General features: G+C 41.2%; 1 protein-coding gene across 6 annotated transcripts in view; it reads right to left on the bottom strand.

The window, feature by feature from the left end:
* Positions 1-278: 278 nt before the first annotated feature.
* The window catches only part of WNK2 (WNK lysine deficient protein kinase 2), a 234,188-nt gene continuing 215,333 nt past the window's right edge, over positions 279-19,133 (bottom strand). For 2 of the 6 annotated variants that reach the window (XM_069083745.1, XM_069083748.1), the window contains 4 exons: positions 12,992-13,036; positions 11,030-11,289; positions 5,130-5,241; positions 279-517 (listed from right to left, as the gene is read on the bottom strand). In XM_069083745.1, the coding sequence (XP_068939846.1) occupies positions 492-517; positions 5,130-5,241; positions 11,030-11,289; positions 12,992-13,036 (443 nt within the window). In that variant the 3' untranslated portion in view covers positions 279-491. Of the gene's footprint in view, positions 518-2,457; positions 5,242-8,776; positions 11,290-12,991; positions 13,037-19,133 lie in introns of those variants that run through there. The other 4 variants (XM_069083746.1, XM_069083747.1, XM_069083743.1 and 1 more) reach the window with 4 other exon arrangements.

Raw genomic sequence — 19,133 nt, 5'->3', positions numbered from 1 at the left:
CGGCTCTGTTATGGAGTCACTTGCTGGGTCCTGTCTTTAGGTATCCCATGTGAATGTTTCCTCACTTGGTTCCAGTGAATAGATATGTCGAGCCTTTTGAGGATGAGTAGGTAAAGGACCCTGTATACTGAAGTCCTCTCCCCTAGCACAGAATGACTTGGGAACCATTCTGCCTCTAGTCAATGTTCTTCACTCTCCCTGTTATTAAATAACATCCCTATTGGCCTCGCTGCCTAGGGGCCAGGAGAAAGGAGAATGATCTTCAAAAAACCAAAGTATTTTTCCCCCAAAATATTTTTTATTCTTGCATAACATTTGTGTTTCCAATTGTGAATAAAAAAATTAGAAAGTAGTTACAAAACAGCAATGGGATAGGCAAGGAGCAGGGTGCCTCACACACAGCAAGGCCAAATCACTTCCCATCTTCCCCTTCTTCCTCCTTAGATGAAGTGGGACCTGGCGCCTGGGATGCAAGCTCAGCTGGCCTGGGGTCAGTCGGGCTTCCAATTCTCAGAATCTAGAAAACAAAACCGCCACAGCCAGTTACAGTCCTGACAACGTGCCGACCGCCCAATCTGTTCTGAAGGTGCCAGCCAGTCTTCTGAAAGCACCTGAGGCTTCTCCCATCAGCAACTCAATGAACCATCACCACCACTGCCAACCACCAACAGTCCTATAGAGCATGTTTCTAAATCAAACCAAACTTCCCTGGAGGAGAATGGACAAACTGGGAAGGGAACCAGAGGTAGAGGAGACCTCAACCCAGGTCATGGATGGAAATAAAGTAATTAAATACAGATTTTTAAGCCTCTACTGATTATGTCTTGAATCTCTAACAGACAAGGAATCAAAATGGGCAAAGGTGAGTCAAAGGCATCTAACACATATAATACTGACTCTTGTTGTTCTAAGGCGGTTTCCTATCACCAAACAAGGAAAGCTCGTGTCTTTTTCTTGCCCTATAATTTAACACACAGGAAGGAGAGCAATTAACTCCAGAGAATCTACCCAAAGTTCAGCAGAATATAGGCCAGAAAGGCAGTCAATCTGCCTGCCGGCAAGGCCACGCTCAAGACCATCCTCCGAAGGAGGTGCCTTCATATTATCACCTCCGTAATATGCCTTTGAGTTCACCTCACCACAATCCAAATTAAATCTGAAGGTGGGAGCTTCCCATAGTATGCCGATTTAAGTAGTTAAATAGGAACACTGTGTCATTTAGTATAATCAGGATGAGAACAGAGAGCAAGAAGAAACTTAATCCCACATCAACTTCTGCCCAGGAACTGAGCACAGGAATTTGCTTCCAATGCAGGCTCAGGAGGGCACCAGTGCACACATGACCCCTCCTCACTGTTGGCATTAGCTTGAAGAAGCCACTGCAGAGATAGCCAAAGTAAGAAGGTATGCCTCTCCCCTGGGTTTGGGAGCCTGATCTTGCCAAGATAACCCACATCCATTTCTGCCACAAAAGAGGAGAAAAAGCAGTTACCAGAAACTTAGGCAAAGCGGCCAGAGTCAGATCATGCACATCCCAATAGTCAACCCAACCCATGCATATAAGTACTGACCAGTAATGACCAGCTCCTGTATCTCCCATTAGGCCAGACCTACCTTAACTTGTGGGCAGGATAGGCCTCAAAACAAAGCCTAACACAAAATGCTGTTCCTTTCTGCCCTTTGATCAACAGCACTGAGCTGACACCATATGGAACACTGCACTATGATTCCTTGCCTGTTGGAATGGCTGGGCACTCTACAATGGCCATGCTATGGTAGTGGCCATCCTGTTACAGGGACGGCAATGCCACTCCAGCCTAATAGTATTTCACTTTTGCTGATTCAAGGGAAAGAGAGAGAAGTCATCATGGACAGTCTACCTTTCTGGACATTCAGATCCACTTTAAAAGGGTGACCCACATTCCAGTCATCCCTCTACAGACCCAATTTGAATATGCTAGTTTAGTACTTCCATGATCCCATCAGGTAGGCTGTTTTAGCTTTATAAGATGGATGGAAGGTCCAATGGTTACAGTCTAAAGTGATAGAAATCTCCCCAACTTCCATCTTTCTTGAAGATGTGCTTTGTGGAGCGTAGAAACCACTGTTGATGAGCAATTCCAATGTTGCCACTTTTCCCAAACATTTCCCACTGATCTTAGGTAGACCTGCTATCTAACTACTTAAAAGAAAAAGTCAAAACCATCTTCTACCCCTCCTCCCCATTAACTTCTCTTCCCCCATAACTTTAACAGTTGATCTATGACCTACTAAAATGAATTCATATGGGGGAAAAAACATAAAAGCAGATTCCCACTAGCCCCACCACACACCCACACACATCCATGTAGGTAGGGAGACATACTCTCTCCTCCCCCCCTTCCCAAATTCTTCAGTCTGGGGAGATCTGACCTAGAAGGATACTGGGACACCTTCAGAACAGAATGAGTATTTGAAGTATATTTTCCTAGCCTAGCACCCACAGAGATTCTAACTAATGGCATTCTCTACTACCTTGTCTCAGGGAGTTGGTTACCTAGAAAAGAACGCTATTTTCAATCCTACTGATAGTCTGTTCACTATCGAGCCTCACCCATGTAAGGTGGAAAATTTTGCCTAAAGTTGAATAGGTAATGCCTTAAATGACACCCTTGGAATGCCTGGGAGTCACAGATTCCACTAAAATGACCCTGAACAGGTGAAAAGAGTGCCCAGAAAAACCCTGTCTCCAAATACCAAGATATAGATAGTGAAAAAGCTAAGAGACCAACAGAGGCTTGTGGGAGGCAGTCACAAGGCATCTGGGAAGATGGGGTTATTTCTTTAGGTTTTTTAGGGGGAAGGGGGAAAGAAAAAGATGTTTTCACACTGTTTTCAAGCACAAAATGTTTATTTTTCTCCTTAATATATACAGTCTCTTGGGGATTTTGTTCCACTGACTGTCTGTATACAAGGATGGAACTAACAGGCAATAGTGACTCCAGACAGTTCCAATGCAAGCTCAAAGAGGAATGGGGGTGGGGAGGGGAATGAGAACAGTCTCCTAATGTTTGCTCATGAAGCATACAGACATGAATCTAAAAACAAACAAATCAAGTATACATGTTACAGAGAACAGAAATCTCTTACTACAGTCAGTATTTTGCCCAGGCAGAAGACTCTGCCTAATTGTCTATAAAATTCAATTCTAACTGAATTGATGGAATAATATATTCTCAAAGGGTACAAACCAAATAATTTAGACAGTTCTAAGAATGCTCCAAAGTACAACAGAATGATACAGTTCCCACGTTTGGCAGCACAGAGCATTCTGCTTTCCAGCAGGGAGCATAAAACATCTTTGCAGGAAGGGAACAATGTGCCTTCAGCGTTCCACCTTGGAAAGTTTTTCTCATCCCAAGCCCAGAACGAGCCTGTCGAGGTCGAGCTGTCTATGAAAAGGAAGTTTGCCACAGACAAAGTGGCTTTAAATATCAGTCACCTGTGGAGTGGAAGACTTGGGGGGTGATGGAGAGTCCACAGACCATAACAGGGACCAAACTGGAGTAGGGTGTGGGGCACAGGGAGGGAGGAGGGACGGTGCTCCCACCCTACGGTGCAAAGAGAGAAAGAAAAAGCCTGGCAAAAGGAGCTGGTCAGGTAGTCAGAAGGCAAATAGTAGAGACACTTGGAAATACCGTCTCAGCCTTCGAATCGGTTTGCTCTTTAGAGGGCAGCACCACAGGCTTAATGGCAGACAGAAATCAGTAGGAGGGCTGTCTGCATTCTCAGAGTGGACTGGAAGGCCACTTACAATGGTGCCTTTTCTTGCCTTGCACCAGTAAAGCATGCAGAGATCACAAATCAAACTGACTGATGCACATCCTTTTGGTTAAAGTGTGGCAAAATGTGGACACTTAACTAAAGGAAGAGAAGAAAACATTTTCTCTCAGGACCTTGTTAATAGGAATAAGCCACCACCTGCACCACTTTACCAAAAGATCGGGAGCTGGACAGAACCATTCTGGCCAACATTATTACCTGGCTTTCTGTGCAGGATACTTTTACAGCTTCCAAATGTGCTCTTTGAACACCACCTCCAAAAAAAATTCTGTCTTCTCTTTCTCATTGCATAAACTCAAAAGAAATTTAATTTTTTAGACCACCAAACAAATCTCAACCTAACATTTGCAACCCTTTGATAGTCAAGGTTATCTTCTCGTTAAGATAAAAGAAAACACCACATTTACAGTAGAAAACAAAACAAAAAAAAAACCCATGACCACAAGCTTCAGTTTCAAAGTTGTAAACTCTGTATATCTTTGCAATTTAAAATAGGGAAATTGTTTTCAAACTCACAAGCAAACTGTAAATAAAATACACCTTTCCAATATATATACGTATATATATGTATATATATATATGTTTCTATATAGAGATATATTTTACATCTCTTTCCAGTAAGGAACTGAAAAGTCAAGATTCAAGGCACTCAAATACTCCTGCAGGATTAATACAATGTTGTTGTCATCATCAAATCAAGTACAGGAAATTATTTGTGTTTTAAAGAATATACCACAATCACAACAATGGAGAATAAAGTGTCTTTAGCAGTGAAATATGCAAATATTGCCATGAACAGACCCATTCTTGGGGTATGGCTATGGTGGGTTCTACCAGGCTTGCTGTGGTTGTAGCTGAAGCCACCAAAGCTGCACAGACAAACAGCATCCCCAGGCTCAAATACTCTCTTAGAAGTGTGTGTGTGTGTGTGTGTGTGTGTGTGTGAGAGAGACAGAGAGAGAGACAGAGAGAGAGACAGAGAGACAGAGAGAGAGAGACAGAGACAGAGAATGAGAATGTGTGTGTGTGTGTGTTGAGAACACCCTGTTTTATAGGTGAGTCAGAAAGCTAGGTAATTCTCATCTGGGGGCTGCATGGATTGACAGAAGGTTGCTGCAAGTACACTGGGAACAACTGCAAGCCCGTTTTGCGCAGGCCTGGAAATGGTGCAAGGCTATGCCCTCCTCTAATCCCAGGCTGGCCCACTGTGTCTGGCCACTGCACACCATACACAGGTGCTGGGAACATTCCTCCATATGGATACGGAGGTATCACATAAGGTGGGACTGGGCCAGAAAGGGGAGTACCTGTCATAGGCATTGGCAGGGCTGGAGTGACTCCGGGAATTAATGCAGCTGACACAGGGCCAGGCACTGGAACAAGATATTGTTTCCCCACTCCTGTTCTGACTGAATTAACCTACAAAACACAAAGACACGCAGAAGGATTATGCTCAGGTTGACTGGCCAGGGTCAACACAATATGTTTGCTTCAACCCTGGGAATTCTTTAGGAACCTGCCAGGCAGACATCTCTGTCTCTAAAAGAAAGCAGTCATTGAACCATGCTTGGGGCCTGGTGCCTTTTAATGGTTCAACCACTCAGGCAGGACTTGGGGTTGAGGGGCAGAGGATAAAAACCATCAGACCATCTTCTCCCTCCTAACTCATAAGCTACTTCTTTCCCATGTTCAGGAACCTTGAGAGAGCCCCTCCAGGTATTTTAAGAAGCTAACATCTCACCTGAAATATCTAGGTGAATGAGGCAGGGCCTTCATTTTCAAGGAGAATACCAGAGAGCTCTAATAGCGTCAAGCTGAGCCTCCATTGTTGGCTGACAGTCCTTGGAACACAAAAGGTTAACATAAAACCTGCCTCTCCTGCACAAAAGATCTCAAGTTTGAAGTCCAATTATACCACAAACTGGGGATGAGCTTCAAGACCTAGAAGTCAGCCAAAAAAACTGTGACCCTGACCCACATGCTGATGCTAAAGTCTCCTCAAAAGTCCTAGATCTTTGGGTTTCCTCAGGGTAACACAATACAAGGAACCAACCAACCCTGTCCTGGAATAACCTCAGGATATTGATGGTGGACTGAAGATGGTCTTGACATAAAAAACTGTGACTCTCGTGTACATTTAAAATTGAGTGTTTCAGTCCTCCAGCTGTGTGTCAGTCAGTTTACAAAGCACTGGCTGATTGCTTTTGGGGTCTACCTGATTTGAACTCAATGTTGGTTAAAGCAACAAGGGTAAACCAGCTTAGAGACCAAGTCACAAGGCTGCTGTGAGCGTGTGCATGGGTTTTTGTGTTGTGTAAAACCTATTCCCCAATTGATAAATGGTCAAAAGACTGAACAGTTTGTTCTCAAGGGAAGAAATCCAAGCAATCAACAGCAATAAGAAAACATGCTTCAAATTATTAATAACTAAAGAAATACAAATAAAGTAGCTCTGAGGTTCCATTTCACACCCTTAATTAAGAGTGAGAAAAAAAGGAACATGGCAAATGTAGAGTGTCTGCAAGGAAACAGGCAAGACCTATACATAAAAGAGATCAAATAAGGAAGAAAAGGCCCTGTATGAGCAAATATATTTTGTAACAGCTTTTTTTTTTTTTTGGTACTGGAGAAGAACCAGAAACTATGGGGGTGTCCATCAATTGATAAATGACTGAATAAACTGTGGTATGTGAATAAAATGGAATACTATTTTATCATAAGGAATGATTTAAGGGATGGTTTCAGAGAATCCTGGGAAGAACTCTACCAACTGATACAGTATGAAGTAACCAGAACCAAGAAAACAATCTAGATTATAACACTAACATTATAAAAACACAAACTTATGAAAGTCTTAAGAACTCTGACCAATGCAATGATCAATCACAAAATTCCAGAGGACCCATAAGAGAGAAATGATACCTCCCCTCCTTACAGATATAGAATAGACAAATGGTTTTCTGGATATGGCCAATATGGGAATTTGTTTTGCCTGACTATGCATATTTATTACAAGTTGTTTTTGTTTGTTGTTTTTTTTTGGGGGGGGAGGAAGAGAAAATTCTTATTAGTTGAAAAAAATTTAATTTTTAAAAAGTCCTATCCAAAGTTCGGGTTTATACAGGAAGGAGGGGTCTGTGAGATAGAATTTCCTTCACTTAATTATATCTTACAAAGTCTACCATGGGCAAAAGTTACCATCAAAATAAAACCAAGTTCAAAGACCCAGGTTAAAGAACTTGCCTCTGTCACCTTACAGCAGTTGATTTCAGTTAGAAAAACAAAATAATACATGACAATCACATGTGAATGAACCATACCAAATCTGAGAGGGTCATGGGATTGTTTGTTTTCTTAGAACTACCACCACCAAAGGATTGCCAAATGATGACATTTATAGGCAGCATTAACAGTAAGGTAGGATAATTCCAGTAGTAAAGGGGAAGTTGGGGCAGAAATGAATCACTCAACCATTAAGATTTCTGTTTCCACCCCCTCTCACTTTAGATGCCCAATGCTGATGCTTTTTTAACTGGTGTTTTTACAGATTCCCCCCCTTCCTTTCTGAATCTGCTGGTTCTCTAATATTGCCATGATTCTTCACAAGGGCAACAACTCTGGGTACTGTCTGCTCACACAAGTTGTTTTCAAGTCAGGCACTGTGTCTTGTACTGAAATGGCAGTCAGCTGGTACACATATTCAAAGAAGGGCTCTAAGAAAAACGTTGTTGGTGGAAAACATGATTTCACACCTTACTCCAACAGCTCTTTCCAAATCCATCTAACACTCTGAATGGTTTGAGAGTTAGGACTGCCTCCCTGTAAAGCTGTCACTGGGAACGTGTTCAGTTTCAGAACTAGAGATGGATATAGACTCTGGTCTAAGAATACCAGAAAAGTCCATTATTAAAACTTACAATTTCTTCCTTCTCTTTTAGTCCTCCTGTAGAATTCTTTGGAAAGAAAATCATTTAAAGCCTTCAGGTGCATATATGTATCACCCAATTAAATACTCCATTTTTGTCTAGCTAAATTTTTCCATGGTTTTATATATTAGTTGTATCCCCAGCTAAACTGTAAGTCCTTGAGGTTAGGGACCAAGCCTTACATTGCTATTTCAGTACAGCACCAATCACAGTTTGAACACAGAGTAGGGCCTTAAAATTCCTGCCGATGGCTCGGCTCAAGGGGGCCACACTGAATATTATGGACGTATGTTATTGGCCTATCTATCCAATCTCAGATGCTCCTTTCCTGGTTTGGGGGCGGGGGAGAGGGATTGTGATACTAATTCTGTTGTTACCTAACATCATTACAAGACTCTTCTTGTTAGATGATTTCGAGGATAGTAAATAGTGGAGAGGCCTTAATGGCCTTCTGGTTCTCTTTGAATGACAAAAATAAGCACACTACCCTGGTGAAAATCTAAAAAAAATTACAAAAACAGAGTTGGGAGAATTCAGCAAGATTTAAAGACTCAAACTACTTTCCAGCATAGGTATAGAGGAAATTATTTTTTAGAAAATTATTTGGCAGTTGTTTGCCTAAGTCCTGGGATTTACTAATAGGGACTGCTCCAGAAAGAGATTATTATCAATATCTGGCCTGAGATTCTTTTTGCTAATGTCTTGATCTCCCTATCTCCTTTCCTTCAGGTTCAAGTCTTGACACTGTTTTGAAATTTAACATTGACTCTTCTTCCTCCAGCTTATCCGCTCAGTTTCTAATTCCTATTGATTTTACTTCCTTTGAAATGCTGTATCTCTCTCTTTCTTCTTCTCTCTTTTCATAACAGCCCTCTCCCTAGTGTCCAAGGCCTCATCATTTCATGCTTGGAGTTGATACAGACATTAATGCCACCACCTCACCCACGTGCCTGCTGGTCCCTCTTGCGACACAGACTAAGGTATAAGAGAAGACTGTTTCTCCCTCAGTTCAACCAGAGACAATGTCAGAGTTTTTCAAAAGGTGACTTTACTAGGAAAATAAGCAAAAACAAAACAGCAAAACATACAAATTTCAGAAATGGATGAATCTGCTGAGCAGAGGTTTCTGATTCAAGCTAAAGTCAAGAAACAGTTTATGGGGCAATCAATCTCTTACTTCCTGTTCTTCACTTTCACTTCCTTCCAGAAACTCCAGAGAGAGACTTAGGTAGGAGCAAAGCTCACATCCTCCAGCCAAGTCAGACTTTTAGAAAAATTATTGATATCATGTTTTTATATCACCTAGACTGCTCCTGACCAGGTCACACTCTTAACTGTTTAATGGAGTGTCCAGTTATGTATACCCTTTAACTGCTATCCATGATCTTTTCCAGGCACCACCCAACAACAAGGGGTTTCCTTCACTCTTATGAAAGGCCAGGGGGAGGCCTCCCCCACCCCAAAACATGTCAGACAAATACTGCTTTTTCAGGTCCTTTTAGAACAGGATATTTCTTGATCTTATTACCTTGGAACCAAGTAAAAACCACTATATGCTGAATTGCTAAAACCAAGACCTAGAATATTGTTAGATCCAAATAATTTTTCCCCTTTTTCTATATTGTCACTTGACAGTCTCCTTTAGGCAAATGTCTGATGCCTACAGATCTGAGAACTGATGAGTCTGGTTGGAATGGGGGGGATGATGGTGGTGGTAGAGAGGGTTATCCTTGATCTAATTTTGGATGAAAAGACAAGGTCACTGTTCTTTGGGAGCACTGCTAAATTTTGAAAAGAATTCACTTTCCAAATACACATAGGCTCTTTGACAGTATTCTCCAAAGGTAGGATAAACTGCAGAACTTACCAAGGTACTCTATACATCAGGTATAAGCTTTCAATGGACGCTCTAATTGTAAGGGGAAACATAAATGGGTCTCATTGCATCCAGCAAAATGAAGTTAATTAGGCGTTCGTGTATCTATTATTGTTGCCTTAAAGAATCAGAAAAACAGACTCATGTATTCATCATTCATGGTAAGGACTATTCCTGAATGGAACTATGTACTAAAGTGACCTTTCTTCTGCTTGAGTTTGTTTTGGATGGGCTGGGACAGAGGAAGGACAAATGAAATCCTTCCTGAGCTAATCAGTAACAATTATACCCCCTGTGTCCATCCTCTACGCCCAGGAAGAAGAGAGGTGATTACGCTCCATTTATGAGGTGGAGGCTGAATGGTGAAAGGGAGAAGCCATGTAAAATGGCAGAGGTTAACTAGAGAGTGAACCTGCTTTGGAGTTGGAACCAGAAACCATCACTGAAACTCTGGTCAATGCTATTCATACTAAGGTATGTTTTCCTAACCCAAAAAAGAAGCACATTGGGCAAAGAGGGTTGACAGAAGATATACTCCCCTGGTTTTTTTCTCCCTGAGTTCAGTCTTAATCCCTGAAGTGTGATCCTTGAAGGCACACCAACGGAATATAAACTCTTTGGGGTACGAGATTTTTTTCTTGTCTCTGTATCCAAAGTGTCTTGCACCTGGTAGGTATTTAATAAACACTTATTGATTGGAATCTTTGGGGAAATAATTTCCTTGAACCTGATCTTTTCTTGAGGGGATGCTATAAGAGAAGATGTGCTATAAATATTTCTTGCAAGGTACATTGGACTAAAGTGGGAGAGTTAGGGAGGGAGAGGAGGATAGAAGGAAGAAAGCAGGGAGGCATATAGTAGCCAATGACTCTTTTACCCAATTGCTGTAAATGTTTATCAGAGCAGAAACAACAGCTTTTAAAATTTAAGCAGCACTGAAAATTACATGTAGAAGGAAAGGAGGAACATTAGGTCACTGAAACTTGGTATGCAGACCATCCCAGATGTGAAGTCAGAATGACAGGAGTCAAAGAGATTCCACAGGTCTTTCCCCACCCAACACAGGAGTCAAGTTCTTCCATGAACAGTTCATGCAGTGTAACTAATGGGAATCATGGACCAAATAGGCAGATTAAGCAAGATTTAGTTGTACATCACCAAACACTCTTAGGAATTGCAACATGTTAGCATTATGTAGAGAAGAGATTTCGAACAACAGCATGTCTTAGAGAATTGGTTTCAGAGACACAGGACACCAGCCTGCAGCAATCTGCAACCCAGTGAGATGGATGCCATTCAACGAGAAAGCGTCACTGCTTTCTAGGATCCCTTCCAGACAAGAAGAGGCTCTCCCTTGGCCCTCCGACCCCTTGCAACACTGCATTCCCCAAAGACCACCACTTACGCCACGTGCCTCGTTTTGTGCCTGGGCAGGGTTTGCTCGAGGCTCCATATCTTGCCTTTTCTGGTTCTGTTTCAGTTGGTTCAGGGAAGGTTTTGTCTGAGCAGTTCCCACCGTTTTGCTTGTCCACTCGTCCACTAGCTTGTGCAAATCATCCGTGAACATCCCTTTCTTGTTGTTGCTATTATTGACCTGTGCCTGGACTTGCAGTGTGGCTGGGGGCACTGGCTCGGGACCTGTTACCAGACTGGTGGTAGAAGATCCTAGGAAATCACACACAAGGCAGGATCACTTATAAGGCTGACACAAGGCACTCTTTCACTACTCACATGATTTTGGACATGAGCCTGCACTGGAGAACATCTTTGATTCAAGAGTTGGTCTGGAGAAAGGGGAACTTCTTGGGACTTTTTAGTCTAATCCCTGATATTTCCCATACTTTTCCTATCACTGAATTCTGTGCTGCTGGAGTAAATGACACAGGCTTTCCTCTTTGGGAATGTTGTATCAAGTATCAGCACATGGCGGGGTGGGGTGGGGAGGTGGAAGAGAGCGATAGCAAATAGCTTGGCCATCTTACGGCAGCTTTTCCAATTTGCTTTTATGAACAACACCCATCTGTTCTCCCACAAGCACTTCATTACTATGGTTCGGTGCTCCCTGTGCACAGAGTGGGTATGATACCAAATCTCCAAGCTTGGTTCCCAGAATGGGAACAGCACGGACCTCATGCCTTGAAGTGAACAAAGAAAGAACATGGTAACAAGATTCATATGTCCAGAAGAAAATGTTTATTATAATAGGCCAGATTTTTTTTTAAGTCCAATAAGTTCCAATTAACCTTTAAAAAGTATTAGGAAGGGAACTGGAGATAGAAGTTTAACTTCTTTTAGTGTAGGTTGGTATGTGGGAACATTTAGAAGGGTGTTAAGCCAAGGAGTAACATACTTTTGTTGTGAGTTGGCTGGGCAGCTTTCCACAAACATGAAACTTTAAAGCAGGTAGAAGGAAGCCTGTTTCAGTGCCTGGGAAAACACTTTGCACTCTCACAGGCTAAAGTAGAATGGAAGGTCTTGGAGGGCAGGGACTATTTTAATTTTGTCTATCTCCAATGCCTGGAACACACTTCAAAGCACTTCATAAATGCTTTTTGAATTGAACTTAAGAATCGGACAAACACTATAACATCTGGCTATGACTCAATTTCTTTAAAAAAAATTCTTGGCAGATAATTTCTGATTTAAAATCCTGGATAAGTTGAATGGAAAAGGATGGAAAGTCATCCAATTATGAAATTGCTTTTTAAAAAATTTAGTTAAAAAGAGAGAAAATCTAAATGAACATTTTCAAAATGATTTAACCAGAGACCATCTCTTCAAACAAAAGTTCAGAAACACAATGCACTATATGAGTCTATTTTAGTAATTAGCAATGAACAAGCATGGACACAAATGCCTATTTTTCAACCAAATGGCTGAAAAAGTAGTCCAGGTGAACCAGTAACCCATTTAATCCTGGACATCTTTCTTCTTGCACAGACATTCATTCTATTTTTTTTTTTAAACAACTTTTGGGGAATATTTATTCTGGTGATTTAGGAAAAGGAGCCAATTAGTTATTAGTAATTTATGGATCTGGGGGGAAAAAAGGAGCCCCTGAAGTAACTTAGTGAGTAATGACCCAAACGGCAGAATGGATGAAGAAGCATGAAGCCAGGATGAGGTAGGGAGCAGAGATATTGCTGTACCAAAGCTTTAGGGACAACTCAGGCACAAGCAGAGCCAAGTTTATTCAACAGGCATCAATCACAGACACGGTTGTCTCTGCTCATTCACTCACACAGCGCCCAGCCAGCACCATTTTTGCAAGAACATCCATGGAAACCTAATGGTATAGCGGAGAAAGGAAATGAGCCCATGCAATGGAGAAAACATGAAAAGGAGGAAAAAAAAACCAGATAATTACTACTACTGTGCTCTTTGCCTAGGCATAGACGTTTCAGGGTGGACCCTACAAGGTAAAACAATACAAGACACACAGAGTTAGGCAGGACAGTACACTTCTGCTGTACAAGCTACTGTATGTTCAAGCAAAGGTCATCATTATGCAAGGAAGAGCAGACAAAAAGTCAGCAGTTCAGAGAGAAGAGAAAAACCTCAATTAACTGGGCATCCCAAACCCACGGGAGTTAGTGTGCAGGTTAACAAATGTTTCACCGAGCACATTCATATGCCTAGAGCAATATTCAAAAGCTTCAAGTTTGACTTTGTGAGTGGAAACCCAATGTCTCTGTAAGCTTATGAAAAAAAAATCCCCTTGGCTTTCCAGTACAAGCACTTGGAGCCCCGCTCTGATTAGGCACATAAAGCGGTTTAAAATTGGTTACAAGAACTTATTATGCAAAGGGGAGCTAGCCAGTAGTGGGTTAATAGGCTGTAAAGGACAAATTCAAAGTTTTACAAGTCCAAAAAGATACATTGTTCTGTAGGTCTGAGGCCAATTTGGAAAATATTCTAATATCCGAGAGCTTCTAAGAGGTCTGAATATTCTGAATCCAGTGGCAAAATGCAAGTATAATAAAAATTAGCCCATCCTTAGTTCTAAGGGCAAAAGATCTGGACACAGAAGTTTTGCACTCCAGTTTTGTGACACGTAACCCAAAAGGTCTTATTATCGGTTCCCTTCTTTTTATACATATATCTTCAATACTGGGAGAGTGAGGGAGGGTCAAGAAGTTAATCTTCCTTTCATAACTACCTTCCTAATTGGTAGACCACTAATGGTATCCATCTTTCTTCAATTTTCTCCTTACCAACTGCTCAAGCTGTGGATGAGGGGCACTAAAAAGTTTTGTTAGACATTTTCTGTTTTGGTGGTGGGGTGAGGGATTTCACCTCCTCACAAACAAGAAAGAGTTAAAAGCGAAAGGACAATGGTATAACAGATTTCCACATGTGGGTAAAAGCCCAACCTTTTCTTTTCTGTTGCAAGATAGGAGTACTTAGCAATTAGTTCAAAGGGCATTTCTGCCTTACTCTGGTTTCAGTTTCATTTATCTATAATGTGCTGCAGAGATGGTATTTGAGGGCTTACTACTTCTTTAGATAGACTAGTAGTTATATCAAAGCTATATGGAAACTATCAGTGGGAAAAGACCCCCTTTTATATCTGCAAACTCCTTGAAAGAAGTTCCTCAGACAAGATTTAACAAACTTTGTTATTGTCCCTATAAAGGATACGGGGAGGAGATATTGTCTTATTTTAGAGATGGGACAACAGTGTCTAAATCACTTTCCCTAAGGTTATTCAACTAGATTAATGGAAGAAATAAGAACCAAAAGCAAGTGTCTTCATTATACTCCTAAAACAAATCCTCTTGAAGTTTCTAGTTAAAAACCCCATTTAAACCAATCAGTGCAAAATCACAAGCCAGTTATGGGATATCATAGTGGGATACTCTAAAATCAAACAAGATGAGGGTATCTCCTTAGAGCAAGCTAATAGACCTTTTAAAGCTATAAGTTGATATGGTCTACACCCCCATTCTCCTCCAATGCCAAAAAGTAACTTTTGTCCTTAGTTGAGAATGAAGATGCAATTTCTTAAGTGTCTGGAGGTTATAGCTCTAAGGAAGGACTTTTTAATTTTTAAACAATTCACACAAACTCCACAGCAGTGTTTACCTTTGTTACTATCCAGAGGATTTTTGCTTATTCTTCTTGGACTCAAGTCCAGGCCCTGGGGGGTCCAAACTTGAAACACTGGTGAAGGAGGTAGATTGTAGAAAATGGTTGTATGTGGGGGAGAAGTCAGAGGGGGCAATATGTTATACTCTTCTGTCTCTACTTTTAATTTTTTCCTCACCAACTTCATAATGATCATGCTAGAGGGCTCATGTGGGACCAAAAGACCCCCCAAAGGACCCCTAAACCACAAATCTTTCTTAGACCATCTTCCAATGACATGGCTTGAGGGACACTATAAGCCAAATACCACTGTATGAAAAAACGTTGCTTGAGTGGTTAATTCTTAGACAGCCCACTCAGTACTTACTTGAGTTGGTACACACCTCATACTACATTTCTCCAACTACACTGTATGCTCTGTGCGGGCATGTATTATCCAAAATTTGCATCTTCCCCAACGTGTGATGCAGTGTTCTTTGCACAGAGTGGGCATTCGATGTATGTCCAGTGAGTGAAATGCGCTGTCCAATTTTTCCTTTATTATGTTGTAATTGTGACTAAGTTAGTCACCAATATAGGCCAGAATCATTCTATCTTCTCATTTGAGTCAATTAAGCAACCATTTATCAAGAAGCCCACTTGCAAGGCACTGGGGATACAAAGGTGAATGATGACCAGCCCCGACTTCAATTGAACATCTTACCCACTTACACACTGGTATTGCCTCCAGATTTCCTTATTCCGTGGCTAGTTAGTAGCTGATATATCTAGTACTCCTTTCCCATAATGGAAACAAGTCCTAGATCAAAGACGATTTAAGAAATTCACATAGAGCTCATGGTTATTACTATGAAATCACATTGTCAGAAAAAAAAAATCCCTGCTTTAAAGACACTGAAATAGATAGAATTTGGCACGAGTTGCAAATTCATGCTTAGGGGGATGAAATCACATTTCAACAATGAACATTCTGCAAATGACAAACATCTAAACATACACAAGAACAAACCTAAAGTACCTGAAAGAGTCGTTGCTTCTGGCCAGTCTAAATCTGAACACATTAGGGGAAGACCAAGAGATTAGGTATCATTTTCAAACAGGTTTATGTAAAAAATGGCACACTCATTTAAAAGCAGAGTAGTGTGGGGGATTTTGCTGTCTTTCCTACTAGTGAATGGAATTGGAGTTAGGAAAAACAAACCTTGTCTTCTCTGCAGGGAGCTGACATCAGGTGTCTTTCAAAGGATGTCAGATCTGTTTTTTTTGTTTTTTTTGCTGGGGGAGGGGAGGGTTCCTGAAGATGACAACCTGGGAGAAGTATATACCCTCAGGCCAACAGAGGGATTAGGCATCTGAAACCTTCTGTGTGGTGTGTGTTTAAATAGATATGCCATTACAGTCCTGCATATACACTATTATTGAGCTATAAGGTTTCAGAGTCCTAAGGCAGAGACACACAGCTGAACACTGCAACATGCACACACAAGTAACAGGACACGTGACCCAAGTCTTGCAGAGAAAAGCAGAGGCCATGTGCATCTCCTTGTCATCCACACTTGAACACACACGTCACAGCACCAGTTAAGTGGCGTCACTTCTAACACATTCACGTGTGTGAGACATCCACATGCCAAGTGTTGAGACAGATCGATACCAAAACAACAACGACTGGGTAAGGTCTAGTTAGGAAGAAAACAAGTGATAAAACCAGCTTCTTTACTTTATCGTCACACACAGATGAGAAAACAACTCTGGACAAAAATAGACACAGTTCACAGTAAAAGTCACAGACATTCAAATGCTTTCCTAGGGAGCTCCCCTGCCCCAATTCCACCCACCCATTGTGTCCTCACCACCTCAAGCTTAGACTGTCCCAATACCTTTTTAGCTGGTATTCCTGTCCTCAGACTCACTCCTTTATAATCAATCCCACACTCTGCCAGGGTATCTTCTTCTAAGACAACAATCACATCACGTCTTTTTTCTTGCTCAACTCTCCAATGATTCCCCCTATCTTTAAGGATGTTTAAAACTCTTCAGCCAGAGCTCAAGGCCCTTCTGATCTAGTCATGTCCCTGTTCTCCCTACATTGTAAATACTGTTTTCTTAATACCTTGTTTATGTTTGCTCAAACTGTACACCCTTTCTCTCAACGTTTTCTGTCTACCTGAATGCTTGTATGTGTACATCTTCTGTCCCTTACTACTGTCCTGGAGGGCAATGGCCATGCCAAATCTCCTACTCCCCTACCTCAATGCCTGGACAGAGGAATAGGCACCGGATAGGTGTTCAAGAAATGTCTAGGGGTGGCTAGGTGGCGCAATGAATAGAGCACCAGCCTTGGAGTCAGGAGGACCTGAGTTCAAATCTGCCCTCAGACACTTAAAACTTAAACTTATTAGCCATGTGACCCTGGGCAAATCACTTACCCCCAACAGCCTTGCCTTCCCCCCTCCAAAAAGGAAAAAAAAAAAACCAAAAAAAAAAAAAAAAAAAAGAAATGTCTAGTAGTAAATAAACCCTTACAGGTCCTGCAGTTAACAGCTCAGAATAAATCCTGTTCATTAGATCTATTGTCAAGTGTGAAAATTTAAGATGTTTTAAGAAAGGCAGTGTTGGGATTAAAGGCAATGTATTTATGCTGTTGGAGACCCCAACCTTCTTTGTGTCATGGATCTCTATGGCACTATGGTAAAACCTACAAACCTGTTTTTAGAGCAATGGTTTTAACAGCATCAAATAAATAGTATTACAAGCAAAACCAATGTTACCGAAATACAGTTATAAATATATTTAATAAACAAATTGCGCACCTTAAGTTAAGAAACCTTAGTAGAAGAGATAGAAGGCTGGCTTTTGAGATAAGAAAACCTTGCTTTAAGAGTCTCCTATGACATATATTGGCTGTGTGGCCCTGTAAGGCATTCAGAGGTACTGACAACTCCTCTTGCTCCTGACCACTTTCTAAAGCTCTAAATTGGGGAGAAGTTGCTGACTTGCACTGATAGTGTGAATTTCCTCATTTTTGGAGTTCTTTAACCCAGTGAAATCACAGATTCAGTGCCCGGTCCTATGTATAACTGCTCAGTGCAGAAAGGATTAGCCTTGGAGTCAGGAAGACCTCCCTTGAGCATACTAGCTCTGTGATCATAGGCAAATCATTTACTATCTGTGTGACCTCTGGGGCAAAGCTTTCTTTGTGTTACTGTAAAGCGGTGCTCATTTACAAAATGACTCCTAGGAATGTAGTGAAGGTCAAGGGATGGAACTGATAACAAGTACTTTTAATGACAAAGAAAACAATAAAACCCACTTGAGAAAAGTTGACCAACAAAAGGGAAGCTTGGTAGCAGGCACCTTGGTACCTGGACAGGCTGAGCAGCAGGACGTGACGCTGTCAGTCTGGTCGCCATCCAATGCTGTGTCTCTCACTTACCACACTGAAGAAAAAACTGAACAATTCCTTTTGGCTTAGGAACTGTGTTGTGCCGCTGAACTGTAACCACTAGCTTGGGAGCCAGCAGAGGGAGCTCCAGCTGAGGTTTTCAAAATTGCTTCCACTCAATTACTCTAACAAGGAATTGACTGAACTATGCGCTCCATTCTCCTCCATTCCAAAGACCACCACTCTTCCAACCCTTCTGATTTCCTTTTTGCCAACAGTACAGAACACTTAATTTATTGTTTTGCCACAAGGAACTGAAAACAGATAAGGAAGCCCGTACCCTTGCCCCAGAAATGGTGCTTCCACAGACCAACCAAAGGCTAGGAAGGGCTAGGGAGGAAAGAGGACTGAATTTAGAGTCAAAAGGAACTGGTTTTAACAGCTCTGCTACTTACTACTTGGATGGACATGGGAAAAATCACCTCATCTCTGTGGCTTTTTTTATTTGTAAGACAAAAAGGCTGGCTTAAGTGATCTCAAAGTGTCTCCTAACCTTTAACTTGTACTTCTAGGTTCTTAGTGTGATCCTTTTTTGAGATGGAAGGGACATGATAAATGATCTAACTCAATTCCTTTATTTTACAGATGAGGAAACTGAGGCCAGAAAGGTTAAGTGATTTCTCTAAGGTCACACGGGTAATAAATTAAACCCAGTTCCTTTGACTCTAAATCAGAGATTCTAATTTTTTTTAAAAAAATGTCATGGATCCCTTTTCAGAAAAAAATGCATAAAATAAAATACATAGAATTGGAGAGGAAACCAATTATGTTGAAATGTTAACCAAAAATACTAACCAAACAATAAAAATATTCAGACATGTTAATAACTCCTACTTTTAAGTTCAGTCCCTTTTCCTCCACTGCACTGCTGTAGTTTTTTCCTTCATTTGAGTAGCATTTGAACCTAAATCCTTTGACTACAAGTTCAGTTCTCTTTTCACTGACCTTCTCCAGCTCATCTTATAGATGAGGAAAC

This window comes from Petaurus breviceps, unplaced genomic scaffold (genome assembly GCF_028583685.1).
Source record: "Petaurus breviceps papuanus isolate PSGF00001 unplaced genomic scaffold, PetGlider_PUasm1.0 174, whole genome shotgun sequence".
Taxonomy (NCBI): Eukaryota; Metazoa; Chordata; class Mammalia; order Diprotodontia; family Petauridae; genus Petaurus; species Petaurus breviceps.
The sequence above is the reverse complement of the archived record's forward strand: the minus strand, read 5'-3'. Positions and strand labels throughout refer to the sequence as shown.